Here is a 17,310-nt window from a genome sequence, read left to right as displayed (position 1 = left end):
GCAGTCTTTTAAGGCCTCATTTAAATTATTAGTACTTGGGAAGATTATTTTAACTATAATATGTTAGCAAATTTATTAAATATTTTTATACTCGATAATGTTTTTATATTTGAGTTTATATTTTGAATGGATTAATGAAAAGTATGGTTCTGTAAGGATGTAATCCTTTGGTTTGTTACATTCTATAACAAAATGTAAAAAGTATTAAAGCTCTGAAGTTTCATGAAAATGATGTATAAATATTAAAGATGTGATTTTATATCTTCAGAAATTCTTACTTTGCCAGCATTTACAGATTTTATTGATGTTAGGATAGTGCTCTTACTTTCCAGCAGATGAAGACAAAATACTTGTGTCATGTATTCATACCTTTCACCATAATTTAAAAAAATACTTATATGCCAATTAAGTGTTACATTGACAACTCAATGAAAAGTTTGATTAATTACAATTAACCCAGTATACACATAGTAGTATTATAAATTATCTTTTCATCTTAGTCATTTCTCAGCAGAATATTTTCCTGCTTTTTATACATAGTTTATTTTTATTTTGACCATTTGTTATATTCTTTTGTGTTTTATGAGAGATGTCCCTGGAGCCACGTTATAGGTTCCTTTTTAATTTATATTTATTAGTTTTACTGAAGTTATTAGTAATTAATAACCTTTTCTTTATTGCCTTTCAACTTGGGCAATAAGGAAATGTCTCTGCTGGGCTATATAATAATAACTGTAGTCATATAAGATTCTCTTTGAAATACTGATGTTTAGAAATTTAAGAGTTTGGGAATCATAAGTTTTCTCAGTGAACCATTATTATGTAGGGCTGATCCAAGCTTTTACCATCCTTGTTGTCAGAGGACAGTCAGTAAGTTCATCTATGGGGAAGACTTAGAATTGGCAAATCCTGTCTGAGTATATGTAGTCAGCAGGTTCTTAACTTCACTGATTGGAGAAGACCCAAAGTTCTACCTTAGGTAGTATCTTTCAGCTTGCTGAACCAGTAGAATCAAAGACACTAGGAGAAAAATGACCTTACATAAAGGTATTAGAGAGCCTTTCTCCCTTCCCTTTCATATAATGCTTTCACCATTTCCCTTTCTCATATTTAATTAGAAGGAGAAAGAATGACAGAAAACTCTGAATGTCTGTCAGAGGTTCAGATCCCAGAGTTGAAATTAAGCTTTAAAAAATGATTTGTAGGTTTTTCTGCATATGCAGATAGTGTAGTCATTCTCTTTAGACTAGTGGTAGAGTTGAAACTGTGAGGCACGTAAAAGTGTTATAAAAGTAGTATTAAGAGGTATGTAGAGGTGCTATAGTGTTTATATTTAAGGACTTAGACTTTGGAGTTTGACTTCTTGGGATTAGAATTTTGGCGTTTCCACTCATTAGTTCTGTGATTTGGGGAATGTTTCCTGACTTCTCTGAGCCCAGTTTAAACATTGTAGTAGGGAATAATGGTATTACCTGTCTTATATGGTTATTATGAGGATTTATCACAGAATCTGGAATATAGTAAATACTTAATAATGATGTTGTCAAATATTTGTCCTTATGATGAAATGTTTTGGGAAGATTTTATCAACAGGTTTTTTGGTAATGATTGAGGTGCCATATACACAATAACTAATTTGTTACTCTTGATATTTTTTTCCTTAGAGAAAATTAAGTAGAAAAATAAATAAATTTTCACTGTCCATACAAAATTATCTTAAATCATATTTTAGTAATGGGAATATTTGTACAATTTTTAAGTTTACAAAATAACACGTTTTTGTATCAGTTTATTTTCAATAGCAGCCATGTGAGGGTAGCAAAGTAGATGTCCCAATTGTATAGGAAGCTAATACCTAATGTTCAGGAAACTAAGGCTGAAATTGGTCGTTATTTGCCTATAGTCATATGAGTAGTACTAGAACCCAGGTCTTCTGATTTTAGTCTAGGGTTAGTTACTCTAGGTTTTCATTAGAAGACTCTGTTACCATGTAGTTAGTAGATATTCTTGCTTAAAAACTCTGTATTTTTGTTCATCCATGTAGATTATTTTCCCTCTTTATTTTTTGGCTTTCTCTTACAGAATCTTTTGAGAAGTTGTTTCAAAGTTGATTTAAATCAACTGCCTTATTTTGCACACAAAGAAGCAAAATTTAAAGGAGTTAATGACTTGCTTGAGGTCTTACAACTATTTAATAAAAACAGCAAGACTAAAATCTAGGTCTCCTGATATTCAGTTTATTGCTACTTTTATATTATCCTGTCTTCTGAGAAAAATGAGGATGTAGCCCAGATTCACTTGGTTGTATTTTGTCTATAATATAACTTTTAATTATGGAAGCATATACTCAGTCTCTGAATTTTTGACTTATAAACAACAGACTTCACGTACAGGTATATATTAAGTGCTCCATACCAATGAATTTACTGTAATTATTTGATATATCTTTATCTCAGATAGGACAGGGACCATGCCTTATTCATGATTTTTTTTGTTTTTTTAAAAAGTTACTTTTTAGTGAGTAGATACCCCATTCACCAATGTTTTACCCCCTTATTATTATTATTATTTTTTTTTTTTGCGGTACGCGGGCCTTTCACTGTTGTGGCCTCTCCCGTTGCGGAGCACAGGCTCCGGACGTGCAGGCTCAGCGGCCATGGCTCACAGGCCCAGCCGCTCCGCGGCATGTGAGATCTTCCCAGACTGGGGCACGAACCCGTGTCCCCTGCACTGGCAGGCGGACTCTCAACCACTGCGCCACCAGGGAAGCCCCCCCTTATTATGTTTTGATTTCCTTCTGTGTTTAATAGATTTTCATATTCATAGTAAGTGTTCACAAAATATTTGTTGGATTGAATTTCTTGATAGATGGTTCTGTAGTTGGTATTTTTTGTTTGCTTTTTAAATATTCAATTTGGTGAATTCTCTTGTTATAAATATTTTATTATTGCTATTGTTGGGGCCCAGGGTACGTTGCCCCAAAGTGTGCCTCAATGGCCTATTGATTATTTTGAATTAAAGTTACTTAAGAAAGAGCTGATGCAAGAGGGACACTTTGAACCTCCTCTCTGTCTTCCTGAAAGTAGGGAATAAATTGCATATGAAAAATGAAGGTAGAAGGAAATTCTTATCAACAGAGATAGGGAATTTGAGGTCAAAAAGCCTATACAAACAGACCTTGTTACTTCTTTAATTTATTACCCCAAGCCCAAACTCAGTTTAGATTCTTCACTAATTAAGCACCCAAAGCCTAAGTTATTTTTGTCCTATAAATTTCTTATAAATTTAGTGTTTCTCTGTCTAAAAAGTATAAAAACTGGCTTCTTTGGTCCCTTCTTAGGTCCCATTTCTATGAGAACTCCATGAGCATGAATTAAAATTTTCACTGTGTCCATCAGTTTGTCAGTAGATAACTCCTTGGAATAAAAATTTTAATTATATAGCTAGAACATTAACATGGGTGTTATTTACAGTGGTTGTCTCTTATCACAGTGTAAATTGCAGATTTAGACTAACTTCCTTGAGTAGCTGCATTGTTAATTTTGAACTCATAGAATGTATACATTAAAAAAAAGAGCAAGACCAAAATAAACTTAAATGAAAAGTGAATCATTGAGTTAACTAGAGACCTGGATTTGAAGTACACAATATTTTAGGCATGTAAAGTAAGACCCGTTATCTTAGAAGAGATAGCTTAGTGAAGATAAACTTTTGAGATTTGTGTGAGGGACAGAATTAATTTCAGAATTGAAAAATCTGTTTTTTTTAAAGTAAACTTTTTATTTACGTTCAACACGTATATAGAAAAGTACACAAATCTTTAGTATACAGACTGATTACAGTTGACCGTTGAACAACATGGGGGTTAGGGGCACCTACCCTCTGTGCAGTTGAAAATCTGCATATGACTTTTAGTTGGCCCTCTGTATTTGTGGATTCAACCAACCATGAATCCAGCCAACTGCAGGTTGTGTATATTGTAGTATTTGCTATTGAAAAAAATCCAAGTGTAAGTAAACCCACATACTTCAAACATGTTGCTGTTCAAGGGTCAACTGTATTTTTACAAAGTGAAAACATCTGTGCAATCAGTGTACAGTTTAAGAAACAGAACATTATTATCATCCCAAAGATTCGCTTTGTGGCTCTTCGAGTCACTGTGCTCTTGCCAGAGGGTTCTGGAACCAAAATTCTGCTTTGCCTGGAATCATATACTATGCCCTCTTTTGTTTCCTGCTACTTTTGTGCCCATTTTCAGATTCACTTGTGTTGTTGGGTATATAGTCATTTATTCTCATTGCTATGTAGTAGTCTATTTTAGGAATATATATATCATAATCTATAATGTATGTATATTCATTTTACTGAAGATGGACATTTGGGTTGATTCTAGGCTGGGATTACTACAGGTTTCTTGCTATGAAGATTCTTATACATGTCTTTTGGGGTCTCTGTATTTTGTGGGTTATAGAGCTGGGGTGATCTAAACTAGTTCTGTTTTTGAACAAGGAAAATCAGGAACAGTTTTGATTTATTTATTAGATTTCCTATATGCAAATGAAAAGTGTGATGTATATAGAAGGAAATATAAGCAGCCTAATAAAGTTTGTTGGAGGCATTCAGATTTCCATAGTTGGTAATCACAGCTAGAATAATTTGTTTCATTGTTATAGTTCTGCGTTAATATCTGCATTATTATCTATGATAATACAGATAGTTCTGTATTATCTGTAATTTCCTTATTTGTTCTTTTTTAAAACTATTAATATATTTTATTTCATTTATTTATTTTGAAAAAAATTTTATTGGGGTATAATTGATTTACAATGTTGTGTTAGTTTCAGGTGTACAGCACAGTGAATCTGTTACACAAATACATATATCTGCTCTTTTTAAGATTGTTTTCCCATAGAGGCTATTACACAGTATTGAGTAGAGGAGGTCCTTATTAGTTACCTATTTTATATATAGTAGTGTGTATGTGTCAATCCCAATCTTCCAATTTATCCCTCCCCCACCCTCACCCACAGGTAACCATAAGTTTATTTTCTACCTCTGTATCTCTATTTTGGTTTTGTAGATAAGTTCATTTGTAGCCTTTTCTTAGATTTGACATGTAAATGATATCATATGATATTTGTCTTTCTTTGTCTGACTTAAGTCACTAAGTATGAGAATCTCGAGGTCCATCCATGTTGCTGCAAATGGCATTATTTTGTTCTTTTTTATGGGTGTGTAATATTTAGTTGTATATATATGCACCACATCTTCTTTATGCATTCCTTTGTTGATGCACATTTAAGGTGCTTCCATGTCCTGGCTATTGTAAATAGTGCTGCAGTGATCATCGGGGTGCATGCATCCTTTTGAATTCTGGTTTTCTCCGTATATATGCCCAGGAGTGAGACTGCTGGATTATATGGTAGCTCTATTTTTACTTTTTTGAGGAACCTCCATACTGTTCTCCATAGTGGCTGTACCAGTTTGCATTCCCACCAACAGTGTAGGAGGATTCCCTTTTCTCCACACCCTCTCCAGCACTTATTGTTTGTAGACCTTATTGATGATGGCCATTCTGACTTGCGTGAGGTGATACCTTATTGTAGTTTTGATTTGCATTTCTCTAATAATTAGTGATGTTGAGCATCTTATCATGTGCTTTTTGGCCATCTGTATGTCTTCTTTGGAGAAATGTCTATTTAGATCTTCTGCCCACTTTTTGATTGGTTTGCTTTTTTGATATTGAGCTGCAGGTAAACTTTGGAGATTAATCCCTTGTCAGTTGCTTCATTTGCAAATATTTTCTTCCATTCTGAGGGTTGTCTTTTCGTCTTCTTTATGGTTTCCTTTGCTGTGCAAAAGCTTTGAAGTTTAATTAATAAATTAGGTCCCATTTGTTTATTTTTGTTTTTATTTTCATTATTCTAGGAGGTGGATGGAAAAAGATCTTGCTGTAGTTTATGTCACAGAGTGTTCTCCCTATGTTTTCCTCTAACAGTTTTATAGTATCTGGCCTTACATTTAAGTTTTTAATCCATTTTGAGTTTATTATTGTGTATGGTGTGCTCTAATTTCTAATTTCATTAGAAATTAGAAATTTCTAATGTGCTCTAATTTCATTCTTTAGCATGTAGCTGGCCAGTTTTCCCAGCACCACTTATTGAAGAGACTGTCTTTTCTCCATTGTATATTCTTGCCTCCTTTGTCAAAGATAAGGTGACTGAGGTGTGTGGGTTTATCTCTGGGCTTTCTATGCTGTTCCATTGATGTATATTTCTGTTTTTGTACCAGTACCGTACTGTACCATAGTGTCTTGATGACCGTAGGTTTGTAGTATAGTCTGAAGTCAGGGAGCCTGATTCCTCCAGCTCCGTTGAGTATAATTGCTTTACAATGGTGTGTTAGTTTCTGCTTTATAACAAAGTGATTCAGCTATACATATACATATATCCCCACATCTCATCACTCTTGCGTCTCCCTCCCAACCTCCCTATCCCACCCCTCTAGAAGCTGCTTATACTTCATTGCAGCTTACCCTTCTGCCTCCCTGTGTCCTCAAGTCCATTCTCTATGTCTGCATCTTTATTCCTGTCCTGGCCCTAGGTTCTTCAGAACCATTTGTTTTTAGATTCCATATATATGTGTTAGCATACGGTATTTGTTTTTCTTTTTCTGACTTAACTTCACTCTGTATGACAGACTCTAGGTTCATCCACTTCACTACAAATAGCTCAATTTCGTTTCTTTTTATGGCTGAGTAATATTCCATTGTATATATGTGCCACATCTTCTTTGTCCATTCATCTGTTGATGGACATTTAGGTTGCTTCCATGTCCTGGCTATTGTAAATAGAGCTGCAGTGAACATTGTGGTACGCGTCTCTTTTTGAATTATGGTTTTCTCAGGGTATATGCCCAGTAGTGGGATTGCTGGGTCGTATGGTAGTTCTATTTTAAGTTTTTAAGGAACCTCCTACTGTTCTCCATAGTGGCTGTATCGATTTACATTCCCACCAACAGTGCAAGAGGGTCCCTTTTCTCCACACCCTCTCCAGCATTTATTGTTTGTAGATTTTTTGCTGATGGCCATTCTTGACTGGTTTGAGGTGATACCTAATTGTAGTTTTGATCTGCATTTCTCTAATTATTAGTAATGTTGAGCATCCTTTAATGTGTTTGTTGGTAATCTGTCCTTCTTTGGAGAAATGTCTATTTAGGTCTTCTGCCCATTTTTGGATTGGGTTGTTTGTTTTTTTGATATTGAGCTGCATGAGCTGCTTGTAAATTTTGGAGATTAATCCTTTGTCAGTTGCTTCATTTGAAAATATTTTCCCCCATTCTGAGGGTTGTCTTTTCATCTTGTTTATGGTTTCCTTTGCTGTACAAAAAGTTTTAAGTTTCATTAGGTCCCATTTGTTTAGTTTTTTAAAATTTCCATTTCTCTAGGAGGGGAGTCAAAAAGGATCTTGCTGTGATTTATGTCACAGAGTGTTCTGCCTATGTTTTTGTCTAAGAGTTTTATAATGTCTGGCCTTACATTTAGGTCTTTAATCCATTTTGAGTAGTTTATTTTTGTGTATGGTGTTAGGGATGATCTAATTTCATTCTTTTACATGTAGCTGTCCAGTGTTCCCAACACCACTTATTGAAGAGGCTGGTTTTTCTGCATTGTATACTCTTGCCTCCTTTATCAAAAATAAGGTGACCATATTTGCGTGGGTTTATCTCTGGCTTTCTCTCCTGTTCCATTGATCTATATTTCTGTTTTTGTGCCAGTACCATACTGTCTTGATTACTGTAGCTTTCTAGTATAGTCTGAAGTCCAGAAGCCTGATTCCACCAAATCCGTTTTTCTTTCTCAAGATTGCTTTGGCTATGCAGGGTCTTTTGTTTCCATGCAAATTGTGAAATTTTTTGTTCTATTTCTGTGAAAAATGCCAGTGGTAGTTTGATAGTGATTGCATTGAATGTGTAGATTGCTTTGAGTAGTATAGTCATTTTCACAGTGTTGATTCTTCCGGTCCAAGAACATATCTCTCCATCTGTTTGTGTCATCTTTTACTTTCTTCATCAGTATTTTATAGTTGTATGCGTAGCAGTCTTTTGTTTCCTTAGGTAGGTGTGTTCCTAGGTATTTTATTCAGTTTGATGCAGTGGTAAATGGGGTTGTTTCCTTAAGTTCTCTTTCTGATTTTTTGTTGTTAGTGTGTAAGAATGCAAGAGATTTCTATGTATTAATTTTGTATACAGCAACTGTACCAGATTCATTTATGAGTGCTAGTAGTTTTCTCATAGCATCTTTAGGATTTTCTATGCATAGTGTCATGTCATCTGCAAACAGTGACAGTTTTACTTCTTCTTTTCCAATTTGGAGTCCTTTTATTTATTTTTCTTCTCTGATTGCTGTGTCTAGGACTTCCAAAACTATGTTGAGTTGTATTAGCAGGAGTGGTCATCCTTGCTTTGTTCCTGATCTTAGAGGAAATGCTTTCAGCTTTTCACCATTGATTAATTGTTAGCTGTAGCTTTTGTTGTATATGGTCTCTTTTATGTTGAGGTAAGTTCCCTCTAAGCCCACTTTCTGGAGTTTTTTTTTTTTTTTTGTCATAAATGGGTGTTGAACTTTGTTATAGTTTTTTCTGCATCTATTGAGTTGATCATATGGATTTTATTCTTTAGTTTGTTAATGTGGTGTATCACGTTGTTTGATTTGTGTATATTGAAGAATCCTTGCAACCCTAGGATAAATCCCACTTGATCAGAGTGTATTATCCTTTTAATGTGCTGTTGGATTCAATTTGCTAGTATTTTGTTGAGGATTTTTGTGTCTATGTTCATTAGTGATATTGACCTATAAATTTTCTTTTTTTGTGGTATCTTTGTCTGGTTTTGGTATCAGGGTGATGGTAGCCTCATAGAATGAGTTTGGGAGTGCTCCTTTCTCTGCAATTTTTGGGAAGAGTTTCAGAATGGTAGGTGTTATCTCTTCTCTAAATGTTGGATAGAATTTGCCTGTGAAACCATCTGGTCCTGGACTTTTGTTGGAAGATTTGTAATCACAGTTTCAATTTCAGTGTTTGTGATTGGTTTGTTCATATTTTCTATTTCTTCATGGTTCAGTCTTGTAAGCATCTGTCTTTCTACAAATTTGTCCATTTCTTCTGCGTTGTCCATTTTATTGATGTAGAGTTGCCTGTACTAATTTCTTATGATCCTTTCTATTTCTGTGGTGTCCATTGTAACTTCTGTTTTTTTTATTTATAATTTTATTGATTTGAATCCTCTCCCTTTTTTTCTTGATGAGCCTGGCTGAAGGTTTATCAATTTTGTTTATCTTCTCAAAGAACCAGCTTTTAGTTTTATTGATCTTTACTATTGTTTTCTTTGTGTCTATTTCATTTATTCTTCTCTGATCTTTATGATTTCTGTCCTTCTACTAACTTTGGGTTTTGTTTGTAGTTGCTTTCTGTAGTTGCTTTAGATGTAAGGATAGGTTGTTTACTTGAGATTTTTCTTGTTTTTCGAGGTAAGCTTGTATTGCTATAAACTTCCCTTTTAGAACTGCTTTTGCTGTGTCCCATACATTTTGCAGTGTCGTGTATTTGGTGTCCTTTGTCTCTAGGTATTTTTTGATTTCCTCTTTGATTTCTTCAGTGATCCATTGATTATTTAATAACATATTGTTTAGCTTCCATGTGTTTGTGTTTTTTACAGTTTTTTTTTTCCTGTAATTGATTTCTAATCTCATAGCGTTGTGGTCAGAAAAGACGCTTGATATGATTTCAGTTTTCTTAAAATTTTCAAGGCTTGATTTGTGACCCAAGATGTGACCTATTGTGAAGAATGTTCCATGTCCACTTGAGAAGAAAATGTTTTCTGCTGCTTTTGGATATAATGTCCTATAAATATCAATTAAGTGTGTCTGGTCTAATGTGTCATTTAAGGCTTGTGTTTTCCTTAACTTTCTGTCTGGATGATGTATCCATTGGTTTCAGCGGGATCTTGATATCCTCCACTATTATTGTGTTACTGTCAATTTCCCCTTTTATGGCTGTTAGCATTTGCCTTATGTTGAGGTGCTCCTATATAGGGTGCATATATTTACAATTGTTATGTCTTCTTCATGGACTGATTCTTTGATCGTTATCCAGTGTTCTTCCTTGTCTCTTGTAACAGTCTGTATTTTAAAGTTTATTTTGTGTGAGATGAGAATTGCTACTCTCTCCTTCTCTTCATTTCCATTTGCATGGAATATATTTTTTCCATTCCCTCACTTTCAGTCTGTATGTGTCCCTAGAGCTGAAGTGGGTCTCTTGTAGACAGTATATATACATGTCTTGTTTTTGTATCCATTCAGCCAGTCTGTACCTTTGGCTGGAGGATTTGATGTATTTGCATTTAAGGTAATTATTGATATGTATGTTGCTATTGTTATTTTCTTAATTGTTTTCAGTTTGTTTTTGTAAGTCTTTTTCTTCTCTGTGTTTCTTGCCTAGAGAAGTTCATTTAGCATTTGTTGTAAAGCTATTTTGGTGGTGCTGAATTTCCTCTTAGCTTTTGTTTGTCTGTAATGCTTTTGATTTCTCAGCTGATTCTGAATGGGAGCCTTGCTGGGTAGATTAATCTTGGTTGTAGGTTTTTCCCTTTTATTACTTTAAATTTATCCTGCCACTCCGTTCTGGCTTGCAGAGTTTCTGCTGAGATATCAGCTGATAACCTTATGCGGATTCCCTTGTATGTTATTTGTTGCTTTTCCCTTTTAATATTTTTTCTTTGTATTTAATTTTTGTTAGTTTGATTCATATGTGTCTCAACATGTTTCTCCTTGGGTTTATCCTGTATGGGACTCTCTGTGTTTCCTAGACTTGGGCAACTATTTCCTTTCCCATGTTAGGGAACTTTTCAACTACAATCCCTTCAAATATTTTCTGACTCTTTCTCTTTCTCTTCTTTTTCTGGGACCCCTATAATTCGAATATTGGTTCCCTTAATGTTGTCCCAGAGGTCTCTGAGACTGTCCTGATTTCTTGTTTTATTCTGTTACACTGCAGTGATTTCCCCCATTCTGTCTTACAGCTCACTTACCTGTTCTTCTACTTCAATTATTCTGCTACTGATTCCTTCTAGGGTAGTTTCATTTCATTATTGTTCATCACTGTTTGTTCTTAGGTTCCTCTAGTTTTTTGTTAATCATTTCTTGTATATTTTCGATCCGTGCCTCTATTCTGTTTCTGATATCTTGCATCATCTTTACTATCATTACTCTGAATTATTTTTGGGTAGATCGCCTAGTTCCTTTTCATTTATTTGATCTTGTATGTTTCTATCTTGCACCTTTGTCTGCAGCATATTCCTCTGTTCTTTCATTTTGTGTAACTTACTATGTTCATTGTCACCTTTCCGCAGGCTGCAGGGTCGTAGTTCCTCTTGCTTCTGGTGTCTGCCCCCTTGTGAGTGATGTTGGTCCAGGGGCTTGTGTAGGCTTCCTGGTTGGAGGGACTGATGCCTGTGCTCTGGTGGTTGGAGCTGGGTGGGCAGGGCTGTGGCAAGAGCTGTATTTTGGGTGTCTCGAGCATAGGATGACTTTTGGCAGCCTGTCTGCTGATGGTTGGGGTTGTGTTCCTGTCTTGCTGGTAGTTTGGCCTGAGACATCCAGCACTGAAGCTTGCAGGCTGTTGTGGGGAGCCAGGTCTTGCTGCTGAGATGAGAACCTCTGAAAGAGCTCACACTGATTAATATTCTCTGGGGCCAGGAATTCTCTGGAGGTCCAGTGGCCAGGACTTCATGCTTCCACCACAGGGCTCAGTTTCAACCCCTGGCTGGGGAACCAAGGAAGAACTTGCAAGCCACGTGGTGTGGCCAAAAACAAACAAACAAAAAACAACAAAAAAACCCAGAAAAGAGACAAAAACCAAGAGAAACAGAAAACTAAAAAGAAGCAAACAAAACCAAAAAGATCCCAAAAAACCCCACAAATAATAAAGTAGACAACCACCAACCAAACAAAAATACCTCAAAATGAAAACAAACAATAGAAACATAACTAACAAAAACAAAAGAAAAACAACACAAAAAGCAAAGACTACAAAAAATAAACACACAAAAATGACAAGAAAACAAAGTGAAACAAACAGAAAAAGAGAAAAAAAGCTCCAAAACAGAAAAGAAAAAAAAGAAGACAAAAAGAAACAAAAATGACAAAACAAACAAAAAAACCCAATAGACCAATAAAAAATACGTTTAAAATTTTAAATGAATTAATTAAAACAGCAAAACAAAACAACAAAATAATCCCTGGGGGCTCTGCTATCAGTGTCTTTGCCCCCATGGTGAGCCATTTCCAACCTCCACCTCCCCAGGAGGCCCTCAAAGACCTTTCAGGTAAGTTTCTGGACCTGCTGTGGGCAGTGTGGTTGCAACACAGATTCTGACCTGCCCCAACTCCCATGTGCACATGTTCCCAAAGTCCACAGCTGCCAAAGCTAGACCCATCTCAGTTCTGGAAGCACTCATCTCTTCAGTTGTTCTGCAGGTGTTGGATATACCAGGCTGATCATGGGGGTTAAATCTGTGGCTTGTGCAGCTGCACGGAGAGATTTTAATTCCTCTTCCTTAGTCGTACAGCCATGGGGGCTCAGTTTTGGTTTCGGTCCCATCTCGGTGTGTGGGCTAACCTCAAGCATCTGCTCTCCACCCAGGCGAGTGGGGGCAAAGGCAGCAACTGAGTGGGAGACTCTTACTCACTTAGGTGGGATTGGCCACAGGTGGTGATCGATTGGGGCATGCATGCTTGCTCAGGCAGGAGGGAATAAGGTGCCTATGACTGGGGCATGTGCACTTGCTCAGGTGTGAGGGGGACAAGATTGCAATGACTGGGGCGTGGGCACTCTGTTGGGAATCCCTCCCAGTGGCCATGGAGGCCAGGGCTGGCATGTGGGGAGAGAGGCTGCGATGGGGGCCCCGCCCCTTGTGTGCCACTCAACAATGGCGCCTTGCTTCTAAGGCAGTCCTACTTCTTCCAGGAGCATTCCCAGCTGCAGAGCTCCTCACTCCCGTCCCTTCAGGCCGTATCCACACAGCCAACAGCAGTCCTCTCCCTGGGTCTGCTCTCCTAACATCTCGCGTCAGCACCCAGCCCCTGCCTACGTTGGCAGACACCCATCTCAGGCTGAGGTGTGCAGGGCTGTGGTACAGACTGTCCATGGAGGTCTTGTTTTCTTCTGACTGCCACAGATCAGCCACTGTCCTTTCTTACAATAGCCCCTGAATCCACCCCTTTCAGCATATTTTGCCACTGGTAAGGGGGCCTCCCTGGGTTTGGTAATCTCTCCTCTCCTTCAGCTCCTCCCCAGGAGTGTGGATTCCATCCCGTTTCCTCTTTTCCTTTTCTTCCCTTTCTGTCCTTCATCCTACCTGGTTACACAGGGATCTTCTCTTGTCCTTTTAGGTGTCCAGGATCCTGTGCTAGTGTTCAGCAGGTGCTCTATGCAAATTGTTCCACTTGTAGATATATTCTCGATGTACTTGTGGGGAGAAGTGAACCCCAGGTCCTCCTATTCCACCCTCTTGACTGCTCTCAGCTCCTTATTTGTTCTTTGTGTTGTATCTGAAACAGCTTTTCTACCCCATGTGTGTACCTTTATTCCTTATTTATTTCTAGGAATGCCCTTCCTACTCTTATCTTTTATTATAGAAATCCAACTCATTTTTTCAGCCTGGTTTGTGAAATTTTCCCTGACCTCACATTTAGAGGCAATCGTTCCTTTTTTTTCATTTTTATATAACTTTTTAGCTGTTTATAATATTTATCAAATATTATCTTTGTTATAATTATTTATGTCTTTTTATCCTCATTCTCTTAGATGGCAGTGTTTTTGAGGGTAGTTTTATTTTTTCCTTTCTCATAATTGTAGAACTGCACCTTGCATATATAGGCACTCAAGTATATGTTGAATTTTAAATGTATTTATGATTTTTATATATTCAAGGAATAATATGTAATTTTATAGTTAGAAATCATTGTAGTAGCAATAAGTATTCTGTCATAACCATGTGAAAAGTATAACTGACATTTAATATTGGAATTTAATTTCAGTAGTAGAAGATGGTGGTTTAAGCTGGCTAAGGAAGTCTTACCAAAGAATGAAGGAACAAGCTGAGAAACAAAATAGAAATTTAGAAGACATTGTAGCTGAAAGATATGGGGTAAGTATTAAGGAGATACATATTATTTTCAGAGTTATATGAGAAATTAACTTTGTCAGTGTTTTGTGCCAGGAAACACTTTTGAATTGACTTGATACTAAATTTCAAATGTGTATATTGCTATAGCCATTTTTTCCTTTTCATTTTTATGTAAACCTATGTAGCATATTTGAATATAAAACTCAATGAATATAAAACTTAAGTATGTAAAATTTAAGTATGCATGTGTTTAATGTAAAAGCAACGTTTTCTTCTTGTGAGGAAATTTAAATAATATAGGAAAGCCTCCATAGTATACCTCTGGACATAACCACTGTTAAAAATTTTGTATATATCAGAGATTTTATTTTATTTCAGAGTTTTTGTTGTATTCCGGAGTTTCAGATTGTAACAGTTTTTTTGTTGTTGTTTAGAGAGTGTGCTTTTAAAAAGTGATATTTATTTTTTCTTCCAGTTTTATGAAATATACTTGACATACTTGACATATACTTGACATAACAGCGCTATATAAGCTTAAGATATGCAGCATAATGATTTCACTTACATACATCATGACATGATTACCAAGTGTGTGTGTGTGTGTGTGTGTGTATGTGTATGTACAAAACAATGGAATCATGCAGCAGTATGTTTTAGAACCAGCTCCCCCATTTACCATGGGTGAATAATCTTTCTGTTTCAGTAGCTATTGATATCCTGTTTTTCTTTTTTAATTTCAGAAGAAAGAAGGCTTAGGAAGGAGTAGGCAAACAGAGAGAGAAAAATTGTCCTTTGTTTTAAGAGAATCTTTGTTAATATTTTGATTTTTTTTTAGATTTTTTTCTGGTTATTATATACTTTTAAAATAAACAGTTTTATAAAAGTAGGCTCGGGCTTCCCTGGTGGCGCAGTGGTTGAGAGTCCACCTGCCAATGCAGGGGACACGGGTTCGTGTCCCGGTCTGGGAGGATCCCACATGCCGCGGAGCGGCTGGGCTTGTGAGCCATGGCCGCTGGGCCTGCGCGTCCGGAGCCTGTGCTCCGCAACAGGAGAGGCCACAACAGTGAGAGGCCCGCGTACCGCAAAAAAAAACAAAAAAAAAACAAAAAAAACCCCAAAAAAAAACAGTAGGCTCATAGAATACATCCTGATTCTTTCACTTACACAAACAGACATAGTTGGTTGCCAGTAAATGTATATATTTTAATGACCTCTTAATATTTACATATATATATTTATATGATTTTACCATTATTTATTTAATTGTCAGTGGAGGGACATTTATATATTTTTATTTTCTCCGCTGTTAAACAACACTGTGCTGATCATCTTTTCCAATGCATTTTTCATACTTACCTGGTTATTTTCTTACATGAATTGCTAAAAGGGAAATTGTCAATTTAGAGGATATAGACACTTAAAGTGAGATATGTATTGCAAAATTTCTGTACAGAAATATTGAAGAAATTATACTGTCAGTAAAATGACTTTTGTTACATGGTTTTCAATAGTAGTACTATCATTCTTTATACTCTGTGCTACTGTGATTGGTAAGCAGACTTTTTCTTTGCTTTTATTTTTATACATTTGTTTACTAGCAAAGTGGGATATTTTTTCATATTTTTTTGGCCATTTGATTGATTATTGATGGTATTTACCCATTTTGGGATATTAATTTAAGACCTTTTAATAAGTCTGTTCAAATTTCTTCCTGTTAGTTTCATGTTCATTTTTTACTTTGTTTATATTTGCTATGAATATATTTTAAATATTTTTACGAACAAAACCTATCAGATTTTTCTTTTATGACTTAATGTTATTGGTATAATTCATTGACAGGCCTTCTCCACCCCCAAGATCATAAAAATGCACACCTATATGTCCTTTGAGAACTTGTTCAGTTTTATTTTTATGGATAGCTTTAATATTTTTGAAATACATATTTGTGTATAGTTTAAAGTAAGCATTTAACTTTCCTGAAGTCTTTAGATAGTCATTTATAATATATTGAATGAATTATTTTTTCCCACTAATTAGAAATGATACATTTATTATATATTACATCATTTTTTATAAAATCAGTCTATTTCTTTACTCTCAAATCTATTTTATTGATTTTTTTGTTGTTTCCTGGAATTAGTATCATACTATTTTAATTACTGTAGTTTTCAGTAACTCATGCAGATAGCAGATAATTAGTGAACACCTACTATGTGACAGGGTAAGTCTCCTTTTATTAGTCACTAAAAAGTAACTTTACATTCTTATGTGTGCTTTTTTTTGTTGTTAAATTTAGAATCAATTTTGTCAAGTTCAAGCTCAAAAGAAACAGTTTTCCAAAATACATTATAAATTTACAACTCATTTTGGAATTTTGATTTAAATTTAATTAAATGTATAGATAAATCAAAGACAATTAATACCTTTGTAATGTTGAGTAATCTCATCCTAAAATACTGATTATTTCTCAATTCAAAATTTTTTAAAATTTTTATTGGAGTAGGGTTGTTTTACAGTGTTGCATTAGATTCTACTGTACAGCAAAGTGTATCAGCTATACCTATACATATATCCCCTCTTTTTCGGATTTCTTTCCCATTTAGGTCACCACAGTCAATTCAGATTTCTATTTATGCTCTTCAGTACATTTCTCCATTCAGTTGTTAATGCATGTATCCTAAGATATTTTTATTTTTTTCAATTGTATGCTGAATCTTTGTTCTCTTATGTTTTCTGACTTGCCTGGTGCTAGTCTGCCCATTTTTTTTTAACTCTTGTCATTAAATCTATAGGGTTTTTTTTTTAATTGGGTTATATGGGAATATAGTTATATGCAAATGGTGATTACTTTTGCTTTTGCTACTCGGTATTACAATATTTCAACTTTCTTGTATTCTTGAAGTAGAATTTCAGAACTTTGATTAATAACACTTTTCTTTCTGTGTTTAAGTGATAACTTCTCGCATTTAAGATGAAGATTGTCATCTTTAGAAAGTATCTTTGCATTCAAAGTTTATTCAAAAGTGTTTTTTTGTTAATTTGCTTTTGCTTTTAAATTAGGAATGGGTATCTAAATTTTATGAAATAACTTTTTTGGTATCCTTTGATATAACTGTGATTTTTTTT

General features: G+C 35.3%; 1 protein-coding gene across 1 annotated transcript in view; it reads left to right on the top strand.

Moving 5' to 3' along the window:
• CWF19L2 (CWF19 like cell cycle control factor 2) overlaps positions 1-17,310 on the top strand; it is a 193,664-nt gene that overhangs the window by 51,931 nt on the left and 124,423 nt on the right. The window contains exon 7 of the mRNA XM_082660925.1: positions 14,096-14,205. Within this exon, the coding sequence (XP_082517051.1) occupies positions 14,096-14,205 (110 nt within the window). The remainder of the gene's footprint in view (positions 1-14,095; positions 14,206-17,310) is intronic.

This window comes from Grampus griseus (assembly GCF_964374135.1).
Source record: "Grampus griseus genome assembly, chromosome: 8".
Taxonomy (NCBI): domain Eukaryota; kingdom Metazoa; phylum Chordata; class Mammalia; order Artiodactyla; family Delphinidae; genus Grampus; species Grampus griseus.
The sequence above is the reverse complement of the archived record's forward strand: the minus strand, read 5'-3'. Positions and strand labels throughout refer to the sequence as shown.